This window comes from Pteropus medius, unplaced genomic scaffold (assembly GCF_902729225.1).
Source record: "Pteropus medius unplaced genomic scaffold, Ma_sr-lr_union100, whole genome shotgun sequence".
Lineage (NCBI taxonomy): Eukaryota > Metazoa > Chordata > Mammalia > Chiroptera > Pteropodidae > Pteropus > Pteropus medius.
Genome location: NW_024340701.1, coordinates 3,784,256 through 3,804,992, shown reverse-complemented (window position 1 = coordinate 3,804,992; position 20,737 = coordinate 3,784,256). Strand labels below are relative to the sequence as shown.

Genomic DNA, 20,737 nt, shown 5'->3' with positions numbered 1-20,737 from the left:
CAACATTTATTATTACTCTTCTTGTTGATACTAGCCATTCTAATGGTTGTGAATTGGTACCTCATTGTGGTTTTGGTTTGCATTTCCCTAACAGCTAGTGAAGTTGAGCATCTTTCTATAAATTTGTTGGCTGTTTGTATGTCTTCTTAAGAGAAGTGTCTGTTCAGATCCTCTGTCCATTTTTTAATTGGATTGTTTGGTTTTTGGTTGTTGAGCTGTGTAAGTTCTTTGTGCATTTTGGGTATTAGCTCCTTATCAGAGGTGTTGTTTGCAAATATCTTTTCCCATTCAGTTGGTTGTCTCTTTGTTTTGTCGATGGTTTCTTTTGCTGTGCAGAAGCTTTTTAGTTTGATATAGTCCTTTTCATTTACTTTTTTCTTTTACTTCCCTTGCCTTTGAGGTCAAATTCATAAAATCCTCTCTAAATCCAAGGTCCATGAGTTTAGTACCTATGCTTTCTTCCCTGCAATTTATTGTTTCAGGTTTTATATTTAGGTCTTTGATCCATTTTGAGTTAATTTTGGTGTATGGTGACACATAGGGTTAATCCATTTGCTTGTTGATGGACTACTTGTAGCTTTTAGTTATTATGAATGACTTCTATGAACATTATTATACAAAGAGATTCATGGACATCTTTTTATTTCTCTTGGATGAATACCTGAGAGTAGAATCACTGGGTCATTGGGTAGGTGTATGCTGATAAGAAACTGCTGATCTTTGACACAATAGCAATGTATGGGAGGTCCTGTTATCACATCCTTGCCAACATTTCTGGTTATTAGTTTTTGTTTGTTAGTTTGTTTGTTTTTAGCTATTTTAGTGGTTCTGCGGTGAAATCTCACTGTATTTTACTTTGATACTGATACATAGTAATATTGAGCACGCTTTAGTATTCTTATGGCCATTCAGATATTTTCTTTTTTGAAGTGTCTTTTTTAAATCTGTTGCTCCTTTTTAAACCGGGTTGTTTTAAAAATTATTATTGACTTGTAGATGTTATTTATATATTCTGGATAAAAAACCTTTTGCCAGATGGATATGTTGCAAATTATTTTCTTTTGGTCTAAGTCTTTCCCATTTATTTTTTAATGGTGTTTTGATAAGAAGTTTTAAATTTTGATGAAATCCAATTCATCAATTTTTTTTGTATAATTAAGTTTAGATGCAGATTACCATAGACTCTAAGTGACTATGGCTTAAACAAGATAACAGTTTCTTTCTTTCTCTCACAGATACATCAAGTCCCTTCCACAATGACCAGTAACTTAAATTTTTTCCGTCATGTTGTTTTTCCATTCTTAATATGTGGGTTCCATCTTGCGGTTCAGGAAATTATCTAAGCAAAAGGAACAAAGGAGAGAGAAGGGAACACATCTCTCTTTGTGGATGGATACTTCCTTGGAGCAGGACCACCATTTACACTTAATATTTAATTGGCTAAGATTTAGTCTCATCAGGTTACAGTGCTGCAAGGGGTGCTGAACAGCGTGTTTTGTATTCCATTTGGCTATGTACTCACCTAAAAATCAACGGTTCTAGTAAGATAGAAGAATAGGATACCAGATATTGTAGGAGAATTTGTAGTCTCTGCCATAACTAGTTGATTTCTTTTCTGTGAATTTCTTCATTTCATCTGTCTCAAATATATTGGCATACTATCATTCTTTTCATTTTATTATCTTTATAGTTCCCATTTTTGCAATTAAATTGTGATCTGCAATCTTAATATTGCTTATTCTTACTTACTCTCTATGTCCTCCACACACACCTGATCAATATTGCCAAAGATTTGTTAATTGTATCTTTTTTGAAGAAATAACTTCTGGTTTAGTTTATTTTCTCCAATTGAGTTTTAGAAATTGAGCAATATTGTTAGTTTCTGGGAAATATTTATCAGCATTAATATCTGTAAAAATACAATAAAGATGTCAATCTTACATTCCCAAATGACTAACAGAGAAACTGCTAATCTAGCAAATAAAGCAAGATTTTTTTAAGATTTGGGGCATGGGCTCAGTAATTTTAAGATGGGTCTTTCCAGGTGATGAACTGGTTAAGATTGAGCAGAACTGTAGAGTGATGGGAACAGTGAGGCAAGAGTGTTAAAGTTTTGATTAAAAACTTTGTTAGTCTTTATAAGTAAGCTATTTTAGTTGAGTCGTTGTCTTAATTTCAAAAGCAAGTACTTATATCTGATCTCGGTACTGCTTAAAATAGGGATGGAAAAATACTTTTAATCTTTCTATCACTGAGGTCAGGGAGAAGGAATTATATTAATTTTAATTTTTGATAGTGTCTTGGTTAGTCTATCTATCTTTATCTATCATGAATATATGTAATATTTAAATTGGCTCATGTGATTATTGTGAGGGCTGACAAATTCAAAATCAAGCCAGGAGCCTAGAGATTCTGGTAAAATTTGATGTTTCAGTCTTGAGTCCAAAATCTGCAGGAGAGGCCAGCAAACTGGAAACACAGGCAGGATTTCTATATTACACCTTCAGACCAATTTGTTTCTTCTTTAGGAAACTTCAGTCTCTTTTTAAGGCCTTCAACAGATTGGATAAGACCCAACCACATTGTGAAAAGTATTTAGTTTTACTTACAGTTTACTGATGTAAATGTTAATCACATCTAAAAAATACCTTCATGGCAATATCTACATTGGTGTTTCACTAAACACCTTAGTGCCATAGCCTAGCCAAGCTTACACATAAAATTAACCACTACAGATAGGTACAGAATTGCTGCTAGACCCTGTTTTATGTTATCCATAAATAATATTAATTCAATGATAAATTCCTTTTTACAACAGGCCAGTATTATTATTAAAAGGTTTGTTTCTGATAAAATTTTACTTTTTAAATTATATATTACTTATCAAAATTGATAAGTTTTTAATGTTTTGTCAATTGTATTCTGATAAAAAAGTTATGATAATAAATCAATAAAGGAGAATTTTTAATCTATGGTCATAAGTATAAAACTAATTTATAACTTTGTAGAAGAAAATTATGATAGGGTCTTCAATAAAATATTAAGCCCAAATATTCATATTGATATAAAATATTCTGAGGAAGATTTATTTGGAAGTACCAGTACTTACCAAAAAATGGAAATTATATGTTTTGCAGCTATTTTAGTTTGTATAAAATTCTATTAATGTAGGTAGCTAAGAGAATACAGAGTTGCTCAAATCTTTGTAGAGGATACATGAGCAGAATATTGAAGATCACCAGGATTAAGTGCCAAAGTATAACCCCAAGGGAGCCAGCATGGTACTGTTAAAGATGGTAAGGCAGACCTTATTCAGGACCACTATAATAGGTATAGGGACCACTGCAATGGTATTTTACAGTGTGAGAGATTGTTCAACTCCAAATATAGCATGGGAAAGTGGGAATTTATAGCCAAGGAGCAGAGTGGAAATCATTGAATGGAAATTACTAAGAGGAAACATGAGGAGTAAGGGGTTTCTGACTAAACCAACCTAACAGGATTCTTTGCTGAAGACAAGTCGGAGCGATTAGATATCATGTAGCGGATGATGGAGGAAGTCACTGGTCAGACATTGAGGGTGACCAGATATCAAGGGTGAGTGATTGTGGTTAAAATGACTTAGCAGGGTTCTTGCTAAAGCTCAGTTTTGTAAGGAAGAGCACAGATTGGCCTAGGAGAAGGTTCAAGACCTAGACTAAAGTATGATCGAGCCAAGAATCTTGGTACCAAGAGGCAACATTTCTGTCAATAATTTTGGAGAACAAGCACTTTAACTTAACCATTAACCCATTTTAAAGAGCTTTATTGAGGAATAAATGATATACAAAGAACTGCACATATTCAATGTGTACAATTTGATGAGTTTGGCCTATGCAAACAGCTGTGATACCATCACAGTAATCAAGGTAACAGACATAGCCAGCACCTCCCAGAGTTTCCTTGTGTCTTTTTGTTTTATGTTTGTTTTTTTGTGGTAAGAACACTTAACATGAGGCCTACACTTTTAATAAATTTTGAAGGGCACAATATCTCATTGTCGAAAATAGACATTATATTGTACAGCAGATTTCTAGAATTTATTTATTTAGCTTAACTGAAACCTTAAACACATTGAATAAAAATTATTTCTCCCACCTACTCCCAACCAGCTCCTGGCAACCAGTACTGTATTCTCTGCTTCTATTGGTTTAACTATTTTAGATACCTCATTTAAGTGGAATCTTGTGGTATTTGTCTTTCTGTGACTAACTTCATTCACTCTGTATAATGTCCTCCAGATTTATCTATGTTGTTGTAAATGATAGGATTTCTATAAAGATTGTGGAGAAATTGAAAACTTTGTACACTGTCGGTGGGAATGTCAAATGTTGTAGCAGCCATAGAAAACAGTATGGATATCCCTCAAAACATTAAAAATAGAATTATCTATGATACACCAATCTCAGTCCTGGGTCTTTATTGAAAAGATTTGTAATCAGGACCTTGAAGAGATAATCTGCACTCCCATGTTCATTGCAACAGTATGCACAATAGCCATGGTATGGAAACAAGCTAAGTGTCTATCAACAGTTAAATGGATAAAGACAGCATGTCTCTACATGCTATGGAATATATTAACTCTTTAATTGGATTATATGGGTGGTACTGTGTGAAATCATCTTCCTGTATTGCCATATTTTTCTATTACCAGGAATTATGTGTCTTTAACCATTGTCTTAGGGAATCTAGTTTCCTAAGAAAATATTTGACTTTCATGCCCTCAGAGGTTTGGCTGTAAGGTCCATATTCCTACTATAAAGATAAAGGAACAGACTCAAAGATTTAATGTTTTATTCCTGATCACATGGTGGGATTCCAAAAATAGATTCTCAGACTCTAAGCTCTGTATTCCTCTTCTTATTACATACAGACGTTGGATTTACCCTTCCATCTGTTAATGCTGTTCATTGTGAATGAACTTCCTATAGTTTTGTGCCAATTGGTTTTGCAAGTATGGATTTATAGGCTGTTTAGTAGGATGTATTTTCTCAGGTACTGGGTTGGTTTATTAAAAGGAAGGGTGAATTCCCCTTCTCCTCAGTAAATAGTCTGAGGTCTTGATTTCAAAGAAAACTCCTACACAAAGTTATAGATACTAAGTGAGAAAATGTGTGCTGAGTGGTGTGCGTATATTATCCATGGTTACCTACTGATTATTGGCAGACAGAAAATGAAAAGGCACGTATAACATATGGGAAAAAATATAGAATTTATAGATAACAGGGAAGAGATTTTTGAGTGATTTTTTTTTTAAAGAGGAAGTTAGGCACTGTGGAAATAGCACAGATTTGAGAGTCACACAAATCTTGAATTTTAATCCTATTTTATTGTTTACTGGCTGTGGGACCTTCGATACAATACTTGGCAAGCAGAAGCCACTGAGCATTTTTTGAATATTGCTATTTTTATTATTTTAAAGACCATGTGGGATATTTATAAAATAAGTAAACCACGGACTCTTATATGATTTTTGTGTACAAGTTCTCAACTATATTACAGTAATATTTGCCTAAAATAGTCTCTCTGAATAAAATTTTTCTAGTCCCATCATTTAATCCGACATCTACACATTGGCAATTGAGCTTTATCTAAAATTCATGATTATTTTTAACATTTATTGAGTATTAACCTCATTTCCGATTCTTTGTTAATCCAGGAATAAAAACCTTGCTAAATTTTCTGAAGAAGAAATGGTAAAGAACAAAGTGTCTGATCAAATGCCATAAAAAGAGAAATTGTTAACAAAGATACAAACAGCCAAATCATAAAAACTGGGAAAATTTGAAAGAAAAAAATGTAAAGTCTTTTCCTATTCAAATTTTGATCCAAAAAGAAAATAAATCAAAAAAAAACTAGCAATACAAAATAGCAAAGACTGTTAATAACATGCCAGAATTTATGGAATAAGTGATAAATAAGAGGCTAATGAGGGTGAGAACAAGATAAAAAGCATAAAATGAATGGAGGGATTACATTTACCTGAGCATAACTTTATGTTATTTTAGAACTCTCCATCCTAAAATTTTGTTTATTCAGCTAGAATTTAATTTTACCATGAAAAGCTAAGTAACTTTTTGTTGGGCTAACATTAAAATTGCCATATCATTCCATGCAATGAATTAAGTTAAGGTAGGCTGAAGTCTTTAATCTTTTTTTCCCCCCAATTTAAAATAAAATACACATAACATAAAATTTATTGCTTTCACCATTTTTAAGTGTATAGTTCAATGATTAAGTACATTCATACTGTTGTGGAACCATCACCACCATTCATCTCGAGAACTCTTCATCTTCCAAAACTAAAACTCTATACCCATTAAACAATAAATCCCATTCCCTTCTCCCACCAGCCTCTGGCAGGCACCATTCTATGTTCTGTCTATGAATTCTACTACTCTAGGTACCTCATGTAAATGAAATCATACAGTATTTGTCTTTATACCATTGGTTTATTTCACTTAGCATAATGTCCTCAAGATTCCTCCATGTTTTAACTTACATCAGAATTTTCTTCTTTTTTAGGCTGAAAAATATTGCATTGTATGTGTACACCACTTTTTGCTTGTCTGTTCCATCAATGGACACTTGGGTTGCTTCTACAGACGATCCACAACTTAGATGGTTTGACAATATTTTTTGATGTTACGATGATGCAAAAGTGAAATTCTCTCAGTGAAAACTGTACTTTGAATTTTGAATTTTGATCTTTTCCAAGGCTATCAATATCGAATATGAAACTCTTTCCTGATGCGTGGCATTATAAAATAGGACTTGTGGTAGATGATTTTGCCCAACTGTAGGCTAACATAAGTGTTCTGAGCACGTTTAAGGTGGACTAAGCTAAGCTATGATGTAGGTTAAGTGAATTAAATGCATTTTAACTTAACTATATTTTCAACTTACAATGGGTTTATTGGGACATAAGCCCATCATAAGTGGAGGAGCATCTGTATATTTTAGCTGTTGTGAATAAATGCAGTTATGAACACAGACGTACGACACTTCTTCGAGATCCTGCTTTCAGTTCTTTTGGATACATTCCCAGAAATGAAATTTCTGGATCTTATAATAAGTCTATTTTTAATTTTTGGAGGAACCACAATACTGTTTTCCAGAGAGGCTGTACCATTTTACATTCCCACACAGTGCACAAGGGTTTCAATTTCTCCACGTTTTTGCCAACATTTATTTTCTGATAATCCACATATATATCTGAAGTGATGTCTTTAACCAGATCTTTCTTCAGTTCTTCTGTATAGACTGTTAATTTCTCTGATTTCTCTGTTAGTTCTTCGTGCCAAATTTCAGAGTGTCTTCATCAGTTCCAAGGCCTTTCATGGCAGTAGAGTTCATCAGCACCCAACTGGGCTGGAATTTTAATACAGCCAAAGCAACTCCCTCAAGGTGACCCATAAGGGCTTTATTCAAAGCTTCATCCAGGGGCTTTTCTTCCTCCTAGAAATATGTTGCTTTGATCTGTTGATGCTGTGCATTGTTTCTCTTAGAATGTCATTGATGGTTGCTTTATTCACACCTGGAAATCTCAATACATCAATTGTTTTCCATCAATATCTCAGCAGTTCTTGAAACTATAAATTGTTATGTGATTCTAAAGTTCATGTGGATGAAAGAAGAGCAACTTTTGGATTCCTGTGAAACTTTCTACTCTGGTCCAAGAACAGGTTAGTCCTGCCAAATTTGAGGTGTGGAAGGCGGGTGGCATGGGCAGATGACAGAACTCAGCTTTAAGTAGTCCCAGGCAGAAATGTGGGTAGAGTCTTGAGGCATGGGGTGAATAGAGGGCTGACCCCAAACAGCCTTTCCGTGTCCCCCCAGGCAGTGATTTACAATGGAAAAAAAATTCACTTCAAGTATCAAAGATGTACTGAGGACATCTAGATGGCCCTGGAGGCTCATTTCCAACCCTCCCCCTTTAGTAGCTCAGCAGAGATCAGTAGGTCTGAGTTAGCACAACCAGTCTAAGACTAGACCTTCTTTAACTCTGAAGTCAATTTTGTTTTAGAATCACATAAAAGTTTCTTACTTTTTCTCCCTTTAAAGTAGAGCATTACAGCAGGAGGGGATTCCTCTCTAGGGAACACTGGCCCTGATACCTGCGGTTCAGCCATGCCTGGCCTAAGGACAGTTTTCTGTGGGGAAAGGAGAATTCAGAGGTTTGCCTGTGGTCCTCTACTTATAAGCTTATAAGTTCTGTTCTCCATAAACCTCATTTATACTCGTACTTTGTGGTACCAGCGGTCTATGTCCAGATCCCTTTTAGGAATGCAATCATTAAAAGTCCCCTATGGATCAGATTATTTCCAGCACAGACTATCTTAGCTTCATCTAGTTTCCTCTTAATTTAAAAATTGCATTGTTTGTTTAATATTAATAATAATAAAGCTTTGAAAATTATTTTCTGAGTGCTCGTTCTGTGCTTTTCTCTAAATTGAATGTAATATGGTTTTCGGGAAGAAAAAACAACTGGAGTGAGGAAGTAGAAAAGACAATATTCAGTGGGGGTGGATGAGTAAGATGAAACTCTAAACTGTATTTGCAAAGATAACTTAAAGGGCATATAACTATTAATAAGAGCAAGAATTCCCCTTACGTTCATCCCAGCATTCTCATGATGTCAAGGAAAGATCCATGGGAAAATACATAAAGAAAGCCTCCTTGGTTCAGATATCATCTCAGGCTAAGGCATGTCATGTTAAGACCTGCCCTTTGCAAACATAACACAGAGTTCTTTTGGGCGACGGAAGGTACAGCTGCAAATGGATGTGAGATTTTATCATATGTGAAACAGACGCCTCGCTGTTTTTCCTATGAAAGGATATTGATTTCAGATGGTCAGGAAATAAAGTTCCGCTGGCATGCCATAGGTAGACAGACGCTCTGGCAAACAGAATATCCTTTTGTAACGTATCTATTACCAACCATTGGTGGAAGAGCACTGCTGACTTACCTTCAGACATTGAGGTGGCTTTCTGAAGGACCTGGAAAGAAGTTTTTTTCTGGATTCTGGAGCTTAAGTAAGTGAACTGTTATAAATGATGGGTGACAAGGCTATATCCCACCTCCTAAAGCATGGAGTTAATGGTTCTTTTAGTTCTAATTCCGTGATACCTTGCCAATCTTTTTATCACAGAAGAGTGATATCTGGGATTGAGAAAGTTAACAAGCAGTTGAGTGTTTCAAAAGAGAAGGTCTACTCTCAAATTTTAGTATTGGATTGCTAATAATTGAAAACTGGTTCTATCTGCCCTAAATCCCAGAAACGGTGCTCCTTCTCCAGTCTCTTTTCTTTAAAGAAGTCAAAGAAAACTGACTGTGATGCCAATGTTTTAGACCTGACATAAATGGTATAGTTATTAAATATAAATAGCTCCTAAAAGGTTTTTGCTAATATTTTTAATTGTATTTTTAAAAGTAGACTTTACAAAATATCAAATTTATGGAGGTATAATTGACATATAATAAACTACATATGGTTAAGGTGAGTATTTAAGTTTTGTGTGTATATACTTGTAAAACAATCTCTAATCAATATGATCAACATAGCCATCACTCCCAAAAGTGATGGAAAAGTCATGCACTTTTGTAATTGTTCCCTTCTCTACATTTTCCTGTCCTCAGACACCATTAATCTACTTTTATAGAGATTGCTTGCACTTTCTAGAATTTTATATTCATGAAATCACACAGTATGATCCATTTTTTCTGTCTGACTTCTTTAACGCAGCACAATCCTTTTAAGATTCATACATGTTATACACCTGAAACTAATATAAAATAATATTGAATGTCAACTCTAATTGAAAAATTAAAAAGAGAAAACTGAAATGGCCAGGTTCTGAAATTAAACCACAATAATAACTAAAAAAATTAAAAATTCACACATGTGTGTAAAATGGTTCATTCCTTTTTACTGCTGAGTATATTACATAATGGTAAAGGAGAGAGATACCAAATAACTACAAGTCATTTATTGATTACTACATTTCTTTGGAAATTGTAATCTGACTTTCTGAGTCGTATGCCAGCCTACCTTCCCACACTGGGATGTGAATAGTCTAATGGGCCAGTGTTGCTGATAAGCATTTGTCGTATGTGTCAGATATGTAAAATAGGAAAGTATAAAGCACCATTACTTTAAATGTTTTTTCACATTGGCTTTATATAGGTCAAATAGGCCTCTCAAATTTTTTTCCAAAGTAGATAGGACCAAAGGAATTTCTTCCTTCAGATCTTGACTCATTTCTTTAGCACATGGCTATCATTTGAATAAAGTCCTATAATTCCCTTTAAAAAATATAGTGTTTAACCACTTTTTATTGTTGTTGTTTTTATGTAATTTTTTTTTTTTTTACTTACTGATCCTGTGAATCAAGTCACATTTGTGACTATGAATTAGAGTAGGATTGCCAGATAGAACACAGAATGTCCAGTTAATATTTCAACAGCTTTTCTTGTTAAAAAATAAATAATGTATAAAAATATTAACAAGCTCTTTTATCTCTACTGCAATTTGGTTTCACCTTACTTGTTCAAGGACATGAATTCAAAATATACTTTCCTTATTTTACCATGCACATTCAGGCATTTGTGCTTTTGTGCTTATCATTTTTTGTTCTTTCCCCCATTCATTCACTTAGAATATTTTTTCTGCTCCATTTGTTACACCTGTTAGAGAAGATGTTCACTTAGTATGTTAGGTCTCAGAGTGAAAGAGAAATAAACAGCAGAGTGTGAATTAGTGAGAGAGAGGGACTGAGAACGCTTCTTTTGCTCAGAACCCTTTGGGAGGGTATGGTCATTTTATTGAGCACTGAAAGGAGTTATACTCTGCAAGGAGAGTCTTGAGGTTGTCCCTCTATATGTTCTTGATTTAATTTCATGTACCTTGACAATTCTTATTCAATATTGCATTTTGAATAGGAATTGTCAAGGTACATGAAATTTTCTTGTCTTCTTTGCAGGCATGAGGAAGCCTAAATCCTTTTCTTTTTCTGGGTGCTATGTGAGCTTGCTTCTTCAAGTGATGATATCAACGTCAGGTAAGAACATCTGTTTTTTTCTTACTGAGTCACAATGATGGAAAGAACCTAAGACAGACTTCTAGTGTTCAGTCCAGTATGTAAAAAAATCAAGTAAAAAAGCTGAAAAAAAAAAACAACCCTAAAAGTCAACAACTCATTTTTAGGTCCAATAGAGAAGTGAGGTCACAGAACAAACTGCTGCCCCTTTCTCCCAGAATGGGTAAGTTAGACAAGTAGAGAGTTAGAGACTCACAACCTCCCAGACCAGAAACCTCTGTGGGAAGCAGTACCAAGGTAGGAAGATATAAACTGTAATTACTGAATTGCTGAAGGCTCAGTGTAGTCAACTCTGATGAGAGTTAAAAACTCCAAGAAGGCCTAGTCATGGGAGAACTCACTTTTGTGAATTTTGCCTCCAGGATTTTTACTAGGTTCTCACGATGAATACTGGAGAAAAATCCCCTCCTGATACAAATGAGGAAAGAATCTATAAGTTTGAAGATAATCAATAGAAACATCTAAAACTAAAAAAAAAAAAAAAGGAAAATAGTTTTTTAAAAAGAAGAGAAAATCCAAGAACTGTGGGACAACTACAAAAAAAATGTGATATGTATTATATACCTGGAATAACAGAAGAAGAAAAAGAGAAAGGAATAGAAAAAATATTTCAAATAGTAATAACTGAGAATTTTCCTAACTTAATGTCAAGAACCAAATCATAGATCCAGGAAGCTTAGAGAACACTAAGCAGGATAAATACTAAAATACTACATCGAGGCATATCATTTTAAAACTGTAGAAAATGAAAGAAAAAGAAAAAAAATCTTGAAAGAAGCCTGAGGGATAAAAAAACAGCTCACTTATAGAACTTAAAAGAAAAAGTTCTTCACAGAGAAGGAAAATGATACAGGTCAGGAAACCAGAGCTCATAAAGAAAAGAAGAGCAATAGGAAAGGAATAAATAAAGGCAACATTAAAACTTTCATTTTTTCATTATTAATTCATCTAAAGATAATAATAGTTTGTTCAAAATAATTAACAACAGTGTAATCAATGATTATAGTTTATGAATAACTGAAATAATGACAGTGATGATGCAAGGGACTGGAGAGAGAGACTAGGAAATCTTGGTTATTATAAGGTATTTGCATTCCCCCATAAAACAGTATAGTGTTATTTTTTAAAATACCCATTGAAAAACAACCCCCCATTGTCCCCTCCTTCCAGCCAAAGAAAACTATCATTTTACTCTATGCTTTTATGAGTTTGACTATGTTAGATACCTCATATAAGTGGAATTATTTTATTTGTTTGTTTGTTCGTTTGTTTGTTTTTGATAATAAAGTCATTGCTATAAGCTTGATTTTATTAATATTTGGTCAGTGAGTCTCCCAAGAGTACAGAATGAAAGCCAGATAATAACGACTGGAAAACTGGCCCCATATTTATTTTTCTATTCACATTTTATACTCCACCAGTTTTAACAAAGGACTTGAGGAAGCCAGATAACATAAATGAAATTGCATCTCTCTCTCGAGGTAAGGAGACTCACTGATCTTGCTTTATAATTATTTTTCAATTACAATACAACTACTAAGAGTTTAAGCTCCCATTGTCCTCCTGTGACTGGCTTATTCAGTTTAATATATTCTTTTCCACGTTCATTTATGCTTTAGTATATGACATGATTTTATTCTTTTTAAAGGCTAAATAACATTCCCTGTTTTGTATATGTCACACTTTTTCTCTTGTAAAACTGAAACCATTTACATTAAAAGTGGATATCTTGTAGACAACATTGGGTCTTGTTTTTGACTCACTTTGACAATCTCTTTTTTTTTTAACTTTTTTTATTCACTTGATGTTATTTACATAACTTCCAGTTTTGCACATTTAACTCCTTTTACCCTATCTACCTTCCTCCTGCCCCCTCTGTCTTTTAACTGACCACTGACATTTAAAGTGATTATCAATTTATTTGGATGAATATCTAACATATTTGTTACTGTTTTCTATTTGTTGCCCTTGTTCTTTGTTCATAATCTTTTTTGCCATGTGTGGTTTTATTTTCTATCAAGTATAAATTTTTATTGTGGTAAAATACACATAAAGTAATGCTAACTACCTATTTTTAGGTATACAGTTCGGTAATATTAAATATATTCATAATGTGCAATCATCGTTATCTTTTCCTTTTGCCTGGATTATCTTTTTCCATCCTTTCATTTTCACTTTATTTGAGTCTTTGGCTCTAAAATGGGTCTTTTGTAGATAGCTTATGGTTGGATGATGTGTTTTTATTCATTTTGCTAACTCTGTTGATTGGAGAGTTTAATCCATTTACATTTAAAGTAATAACTTATTTTTGTCACTTTTAATTTATTTTGCCTTATAGCTTTATTGTGCCTCATTTTCTTCATTACTTTCTTCTTTTGTGTCTATTGATTTTTTTGTATTAAAACATTTAAATTCTTTCCTGATTCCCTATTTTATATATTCTAATGCTATTCTCTTTGTGGTTATAATGGTGATTGCATTTAACATCCTAAAATTATAACACTTTAATTAGAATGTATAACAGCTTAACTTCAATAACATACAAAAACTCTGTTTCTTTAACTGCTCTCTATGCATACTTTTTTCACTTGTTGATGTTACAAAATTACATTTTTATACATTGTGTTCCCTAAGACATAAATTAATTCTTTTAAATGCATTAGTCTCATAAAATATAAAATGTGGACCTATAAACCAAAGTTACAAAAATGCTAGCTTTTAGACTAATAACTATTTCTTTTTAATGTATTAGTCTCTTAAATCACATAGAAAACAAAAAATGGAGTTGGAAACCATTATTAAAATAATAATAACTTTTATAATTGCTCATGTATTTACCTTTATTGGATACTGGATATTTGACTCTAGTGTGTAAACTCAAAGTCATATTATCCTCCTTCTCCAGGATTTGCTGGCTTTTTTGATATTGTTTTCTTTATTGTTTTTGCTTTGTTTTACTGTTGTAGGCTGTGTGGCAAGGTTCAGCCTGAGGCGTAAAGTTCATATCTCCTCAGGTCTTTTCTGAGCCTGTCTTTTTTCCTGGGCATGCATGGTCACTTTCTAATTTCCCCCAAGAGCATTTGCTTTTGAACGTTTTAATCTTTAATTTCTGGACCCCAAAAGGGAAAAAGAGAAAAATGAAGGGGTGGATGAAAGGATGTTGACCCTTTAAATTCCCTGGATATCACTTCAGTTAGAGGGAAGGGGCTCGAAAAATAAGGAAAGGTACAACAGCACTGGCTACTTGCCTCTTTGTCTTCCAATTTCTGTGATTGGAAGCAGCAATCAGCAATCACAATACAAATCCCCAATATTTGAAGGACAGAGTCCTTTTTCCCTACATTGGCTCCCATAAGCTATGTGAAAGTTGCTCCATGGACAGCTGAAGGTGGGGAATGGGTAGCTGTTACTGTGATATGCACTGAAATTGACCAAAATTAATGCAATTTACCATTCAAGCTCTCCCCTGAAATTGAAGGCCTTCAATAGACTCCAGAGTTTTACAATAGCTTCAGTGTAATTATTGTCTAAGTAGGGAGTCAGATACTTGCTGCTTTCTGCACTGCCATCTTCCCACAACCCAGCTGAGTATATTTTAGAGAGAATAATGTAGTAACACTGGTCTTTTCAAAAAAATAAACTATTGATTTAAACAAAAGGGGATATATTCAGAGCTGGACATTTAGAATGGCTAGGTCAGATGGAAAAAATACAATGTGCCCTTCAGTGTGTACCAATGGAGATGTTTGTTGACCTCAAATTTATTCTAGTTTTCTGTCTTTTGCTACAGAAAACTGGACAGTGAACACTTCCCCGGGACACTTGGTGGCCATAGTAGGAGGACAGGCTGAGCTAAGCTGCCACTTGTTCCCACCACAAAGTGCAAAACACATGGAGGTATGCTGGTTCAAGGGTGACCGATCCAAGCTTGTTCATCTATACAGAGGTGGCCAAGAAGTGAATGAAGAAGCTGCCCCAGAATATGTGGATCGCACAGAGTTTGTGAAAGAGGCCATTGGGGAGGGCAGACTGACTCTCAGACTTCATAATATCAGTGTTTCTGATGATGGTCCATACCAATGTTCATTTAAAGATAGTGATTTCCATGGTGTGGCCAGCATGAATCTCAGTGTGGCAGGTAAGTTTTTGGTGGAACATTGTATACCCATGGCCTTGTGACCCCATGAGCTGAAATATGCGAGAAAAAAATATCAATTTTTTTCTTTTTATTTCTTGTCTTTTTATTTTATAAAGTTTTTCAAGTATTATAAATAGTGAGGAAACCCCATATACCTACTGCGTAAATACACTATGCAGTGAAGAGACAGTGATGAGCGAACAGAGATAATCTAACTTGTAGCTTAGATGAGGATTTGAGTATGACCCCTTCTTATATTGCAGAACATAAAAATAATAAGACTTTTTCCTTTCAACTTTCAACTCAACCTCAACATAATAACTATCTTGCTTTCTGTCTCGTTTACTCAGCATTAGGCTTGGAGACACAGATCCATATAAAGACTCCTAGTTCTGATGGACTCACGGTGGAGTGTAAGTCAGGAGGTTGGTTCCCACAGCCCCAGATGGAGTGGAGAGACAACAATGGAGAGGTAGTTCCACCTTCATCAAAATCCTATTCACAGGATGGAGCCAAATTATTCCACATAGAGATGACTCTTCTCCTCAGAAACAGATCACAGGGCAATATGACTTGCTACATTCGCAATCCTCTAATAGGTGAAGGGAAACAAACAAATATCATCATAGTTGGTGAGTATTCGGCAGGGGTTCAGTTGTCAATAAAGTGACATGAGAAAATTAATGAGATAATTAACCTTAAAAAGCTTCGTACATTATCAAGCACCATTTGAATGTGACTCTTTATTGTTGTTATGGGTTTTGGTGCTACAGATATTGTCAAGTGCTGAGAGGAGGGGTTTAGAAGAAAAAAAATTAGAAGAAGGTTAATGATGACCCATAACTGAAATACACATTACAACTTTAGAGATACTTAAAGTTCATTATTTCATTAGACCCTCACACTATTGTTGACAAATATGTCCAAACCTGTAGAGAATTTTTATGAGTTTATTTGAGCCAAACTGATGACGTGCCAGGAAGCAAGATCTCAAATGCTCCCAAGAATGTCAGTTTTACAGTTTAGTTATATATACATTTGTAATTAAAGAGAGAACATAGGAAGATTACAAGAAGGTACAAGAAAGCAAGCCAGGGAAATCTCTATGATTAGATTATAGGATAGGTAACAAAATTGTGTGCTCCCTTAAGGGTGATTATGACTCCCAGGGGTCTGAAAAAGAAGATTGCTCTGGCATTTCAAAGTTGTATTAACCTAGATTCACAAGAATAATGGACGGGGCTTGCTTAAAGTGAAGTTAAATCTTTTACTAAGGAAGTCATAGGCCTGAGGTATGACCTGCCCACCATGACCTGTCCAGTTAAGACTTTATGATCAGATCACCTTTTGAAGTTACTTTTGGTTACTGATTTATTGGAGCCTCTTTTTTATTCACAGTATTCATGTGTAAGCGCAACAAGATTCTAGCTCAGTGACTTAAAGGATGTCACTTACCCTTAACTATAATTTTCTCATCTTAGAAATAAGTATAATCATACTTCTTGTGTTTTTGTGGCTCTCAAATATATTAGTAGAAGTAAAATATCTTTGCTCGTTGTCATGTAATATTCAGTATGAACACTATCTTTAAAACTTCTTGAAAATTTAGTAAGGGGGAGTTATTATAGTCATTTACAGGCAGACAGATGTTGAGGGAAGCCAGTCAAAGCAACAGTAAGTAAATGTGGAACTACAGCACAGGTTTCCTGATTATTGGTCAATAAATATATCACCCCTTAGAACCCCAGTGGGTGGACATCAAAGGCCAAACAGGAAGAGGCCATCTCCTAGCTAAAGTATCTTAGCTAACACCTATGCAAAAAAAATAAAGTTTGATTACAGGAGCAGAGTAATGTGTCTCCAGATGTCACTTCAGGGAGTCTCTTTCTAGACAGATGGCACAACTTTTTCTCTTAAAAATTGTCTTCAATTCTCTTGGAAGATTAGAAAATGGACTGAAAAAAAAAAAAAAAAGAAAAAGAATGTTACGGAGACCGGTCAAGATGGCAGAGAAGGTAAAGACTGTGTATACCTCCTCTCACAACCACACCAAAATTATAACGAAACTACAAAGCAATCAGCGTGCAGAGGCATCTGAGGTCTGGCTGAACAGAAGCCCTACATACAACTAATGACAAAAATAAGAGGTCACCTCAAACCAGTAGGAGAGGCAGAGAGGTGAAATGGCTTGGTCTCACAACCGCGTGTGGCAATCAAGAATCAGGAGGTTATCTTGGCTGCAGAGCCCCCTCCTCCACCTGAGGAGTGAGAGGTTCCTGGCCACACTGGGCTCCCCAGCCCAGGGTTCCAGTGCTGGGAAGAGAAGTTCCTACAACCTCTGGCAGTGAAATCCAGCAGAAGTTGTGGATGAGCAAAATGGAAAGCTGCAGAAATTGGAGATGTTCCTCTTAAAGGGCCCATACCTGGCCTTACTCACTGATGGATTCATTCTCTCTGAGCACCAGTGCTGGAGTAGCTGCTTGAGGAGTACCAGGGACATACAGGGAGACACCAAGTTGTTGGGCTTCAGGGTAAGGGCTCAAGGGGTGTCTTTCTCCCAGACAGAAGTGTTGGCAGTATCCATTGTTCCTTTGTGAACCCTTCTTCCTCCCAGCCTTTGGACACAGGTACCACCAGACCTGAGTTGTCATCTATCTGATTAACACAAATCACTTTGCCCAGGGGATTCCCTGAGATTTGTGGGCCCAAGCCATTTCCAGTGGTTTAATCCATACAAATGGCCTGTCTTGGCTTTTGCGTGGACATTCCTAAAATCTCTCAAGGCTCACAAAAACCAAAGAAATAGCATCTGGCCTGGGTGTTTTCTGAACCTCTTGTTGAGCAGCCCTAAGCCCCACACTAATGGCAGTCAGCCTCAGTTTCTGGCTTGGCCTCTCAAGGCACCTATAAACCCAGCACAGGTGGCAGCCATCTGTGGATTGCTTGGTGACATTTACCAGGTGGCCCTGGAGGTGACAGGCTGTGGCCAAACTTGGTCTGCAGCTGGGCCCCTCCCAGGATTGTGCCAGTGGGCCCCACAGGACACCTACCACATAAAGCCACTCTACTGAGACTGGGACACATAGGAGCCCCACCTAATACATAGAAACAGACACAGGAAGGCAGCCAAAATGGTGATACAAAGATGCATGTTCCACATGAAAGAACAGAACAAAGCCCCAGAAAAAGAACTCAACAAAATGGAGACCAAATGCAGAATTCAAAACACCAGTTATAAGAATTCTCAATGAACTTAGGGGAAGAGTAAATGAACTCAGTGAGAACTTTAACAAAGAGATAGAAAACATAAAAGAGAATCACTCAGAAATGAAGAATACAATATCTGAGATGCAGAGGGAATCAACAGAGTGGATGAAATAGAGAATTGAATCACCAAAATAGAGGCTGGGGTAGTGGAGGACACTCAATAAGAACAGCAAGAAGAAAAAAATGAAGATAATTTAGGGAGCCTCTGGGACAATATCAAGCATAACAACATTCGCATCAAAGGGTACCAGAAAGAGAAGAGAAAGCAAGCAATTGAAACCCTATTCGAAGAAGTAATGATGGAAAACTTCCCTGACCTGGTGAAGAAAATAGAAATACAACCACAGGAAGTTCCGAGAGTATCAAACAAGATGAACCCAAAGAGGTCCACACCAAGACACATCATAAATGCCAAAGATTAAATACAAAGAGAGAATCTTAAAAGCAACAAGAGAAAAGCAATTAGTAATCTACAAAGGAGCTCCCATAAGACTGCCAGTTTCTCACCAGAAACATTGCAGGCCAGAAGGGGTTGGCACAAAATATTCAAAGTGATGAAAACCCAGGACCTACAACCAAGATTACCCAACAAAGCTAACATATAGAATCCAAGGACAAATAGTTTCCCAGATAAGAAAAAGCTAAAGAAGTTCATCACTACAGGAAATGTTGGAGGGACTTCTTTAAGAAGAAGAAAAAAGTATGTATCAAAAATATGAATAAAGAATGGCAATAAGTATACATCTATCAACAAGTACTTTAAATGAAAAATAATTAAATGCTCCAATCAAAAGACAGGGATGGCTGAATGGATTAGAAAACAAGACCCTTAGATAGGCTGCCTACAAGAGACTCACTTCAGATTAAAAGACACACACAGACAGAAAGTAAAGGGATGGAAAAAGATTTTTCACAATGGACCTAGAGGGTATTGTGCTGAGAAGAGTAAGTCAGATAGAGAAAGACAAATGCCATATGATTTTACAAACATGTGGAATCTAAAGAATAGAATAAACAAAAAAAGAAACAAACTCATAGATACAGAACATTTTGAGGGTTACCAGATGGGAGGGGGTTGGGGGAGTGGTGAGAAAGGGGGAAGTGATTAAGAAGTACAAATTGGTAGCTATAAAATAGTCATATATATAAAGTATAGTATAAGGAATATGGTCAGTAATATTGTGATAACTAGATGTATTGGAGTCATCACTTTGTGAGTTACATAGATGTCTAATCACTGTGTTGTACACCTGAAACTAATATAATGTATGCCAACTATAACTGAAAAATAAAAAATATTTTTAAAAAGATTTTTTAAAAATGAACATTGCCTTGATCAGATAGGAGTCTGTAACAATGATCTGGGAAACAAATATAGCAGAAAAGATGCTAAGAGTTGGTAAGATTCTGTAAATATTTTAAATAAAGTGCTGAAGAGATTTACTGATTTACTACGTAATGAAAGAGAAAGGGGAATAAAGAATTATTCCAAGGTTAGGGACCCAAGTTGTGAAAGATATGTTTTCATCTACCGAGATGAGGAAGTTTGTGAGATGAGCGTATTTTAGCAATAAGACCATGCCTATAAGACTTGCAAATGAAAATGTTGACTAGAAGTTAGATATGAGTTTAAAGTTCGGTGGACAAAACCAAGCTTGAGACATAATGTGAATTCAACCTATGAAGCATATTTAAAACAATGAAACTGAACAAAATCACAAAAGGAGTGAGAATAGATAGAAAAAATTAAAAATCATTCCCTAGAACTAAATTTTGGAGCATTCACCTTTTAGATGTCCTTTAGATGATTAAGAGAAATCTGCAAAGTATCTGAGAAGGAATAAAGATAGAAGTAGGAAAAAACAAATAGACACAACAGTCAGAAAGCAATATTTATAAGTATTTGTTTTGATTTCACTCTTTTATCAATGATGAAAATAATCTGCATTTTAATCTTTCTTATCATTGCAAATCAATAAAAATTATTAGTATATGTGCTGCTGAAGCAAGCATAATAAAAATTATTAAGTAAACTCAAATATTAGTTTCAGATAGATTCAAATTGGATAGAATATAAAATAAGCATAATATTTGAGAAAAAAAGCCATATCAGATAGAATTAAAGAAATAATATCTAAAATTGGATTATATCATAATTAATACATTTTAAAGAAAAAGGCTTTCGTGGACT

General features: G+C 35.1%; 1 protein-coding gene across 1 annotated transcript in view; it reads left to right on the top strand.

The window, feature by feature from the left end:
- Nucleotides 1-11,026: 11,026 nt before the first annotated feature.
- LOC120618647 (selection and upkeep of intraepithelial T-cells protein 8-like) overlaps nt 11,027-20,737 on the top strand; it is a 42,547-nt gene continuing 32,836 nt past the window's right edge. Inside the window, exons 1-3 of the mRNA XM_039882870.1 lie at nt 11,027-11,102; nt 14,932-15,279; nt 15,630-15,922. Coding sequence (XP_039738804.1) covers nt 11,027-11,102; nt 14,932-15,279; nt 15,630-15,922 — 717 coding nt within the window. The remainder of the gene's footprint in view (nt 11,103-14,931; nt 15,280-15,629; nt 15,923-20,737) is intronic.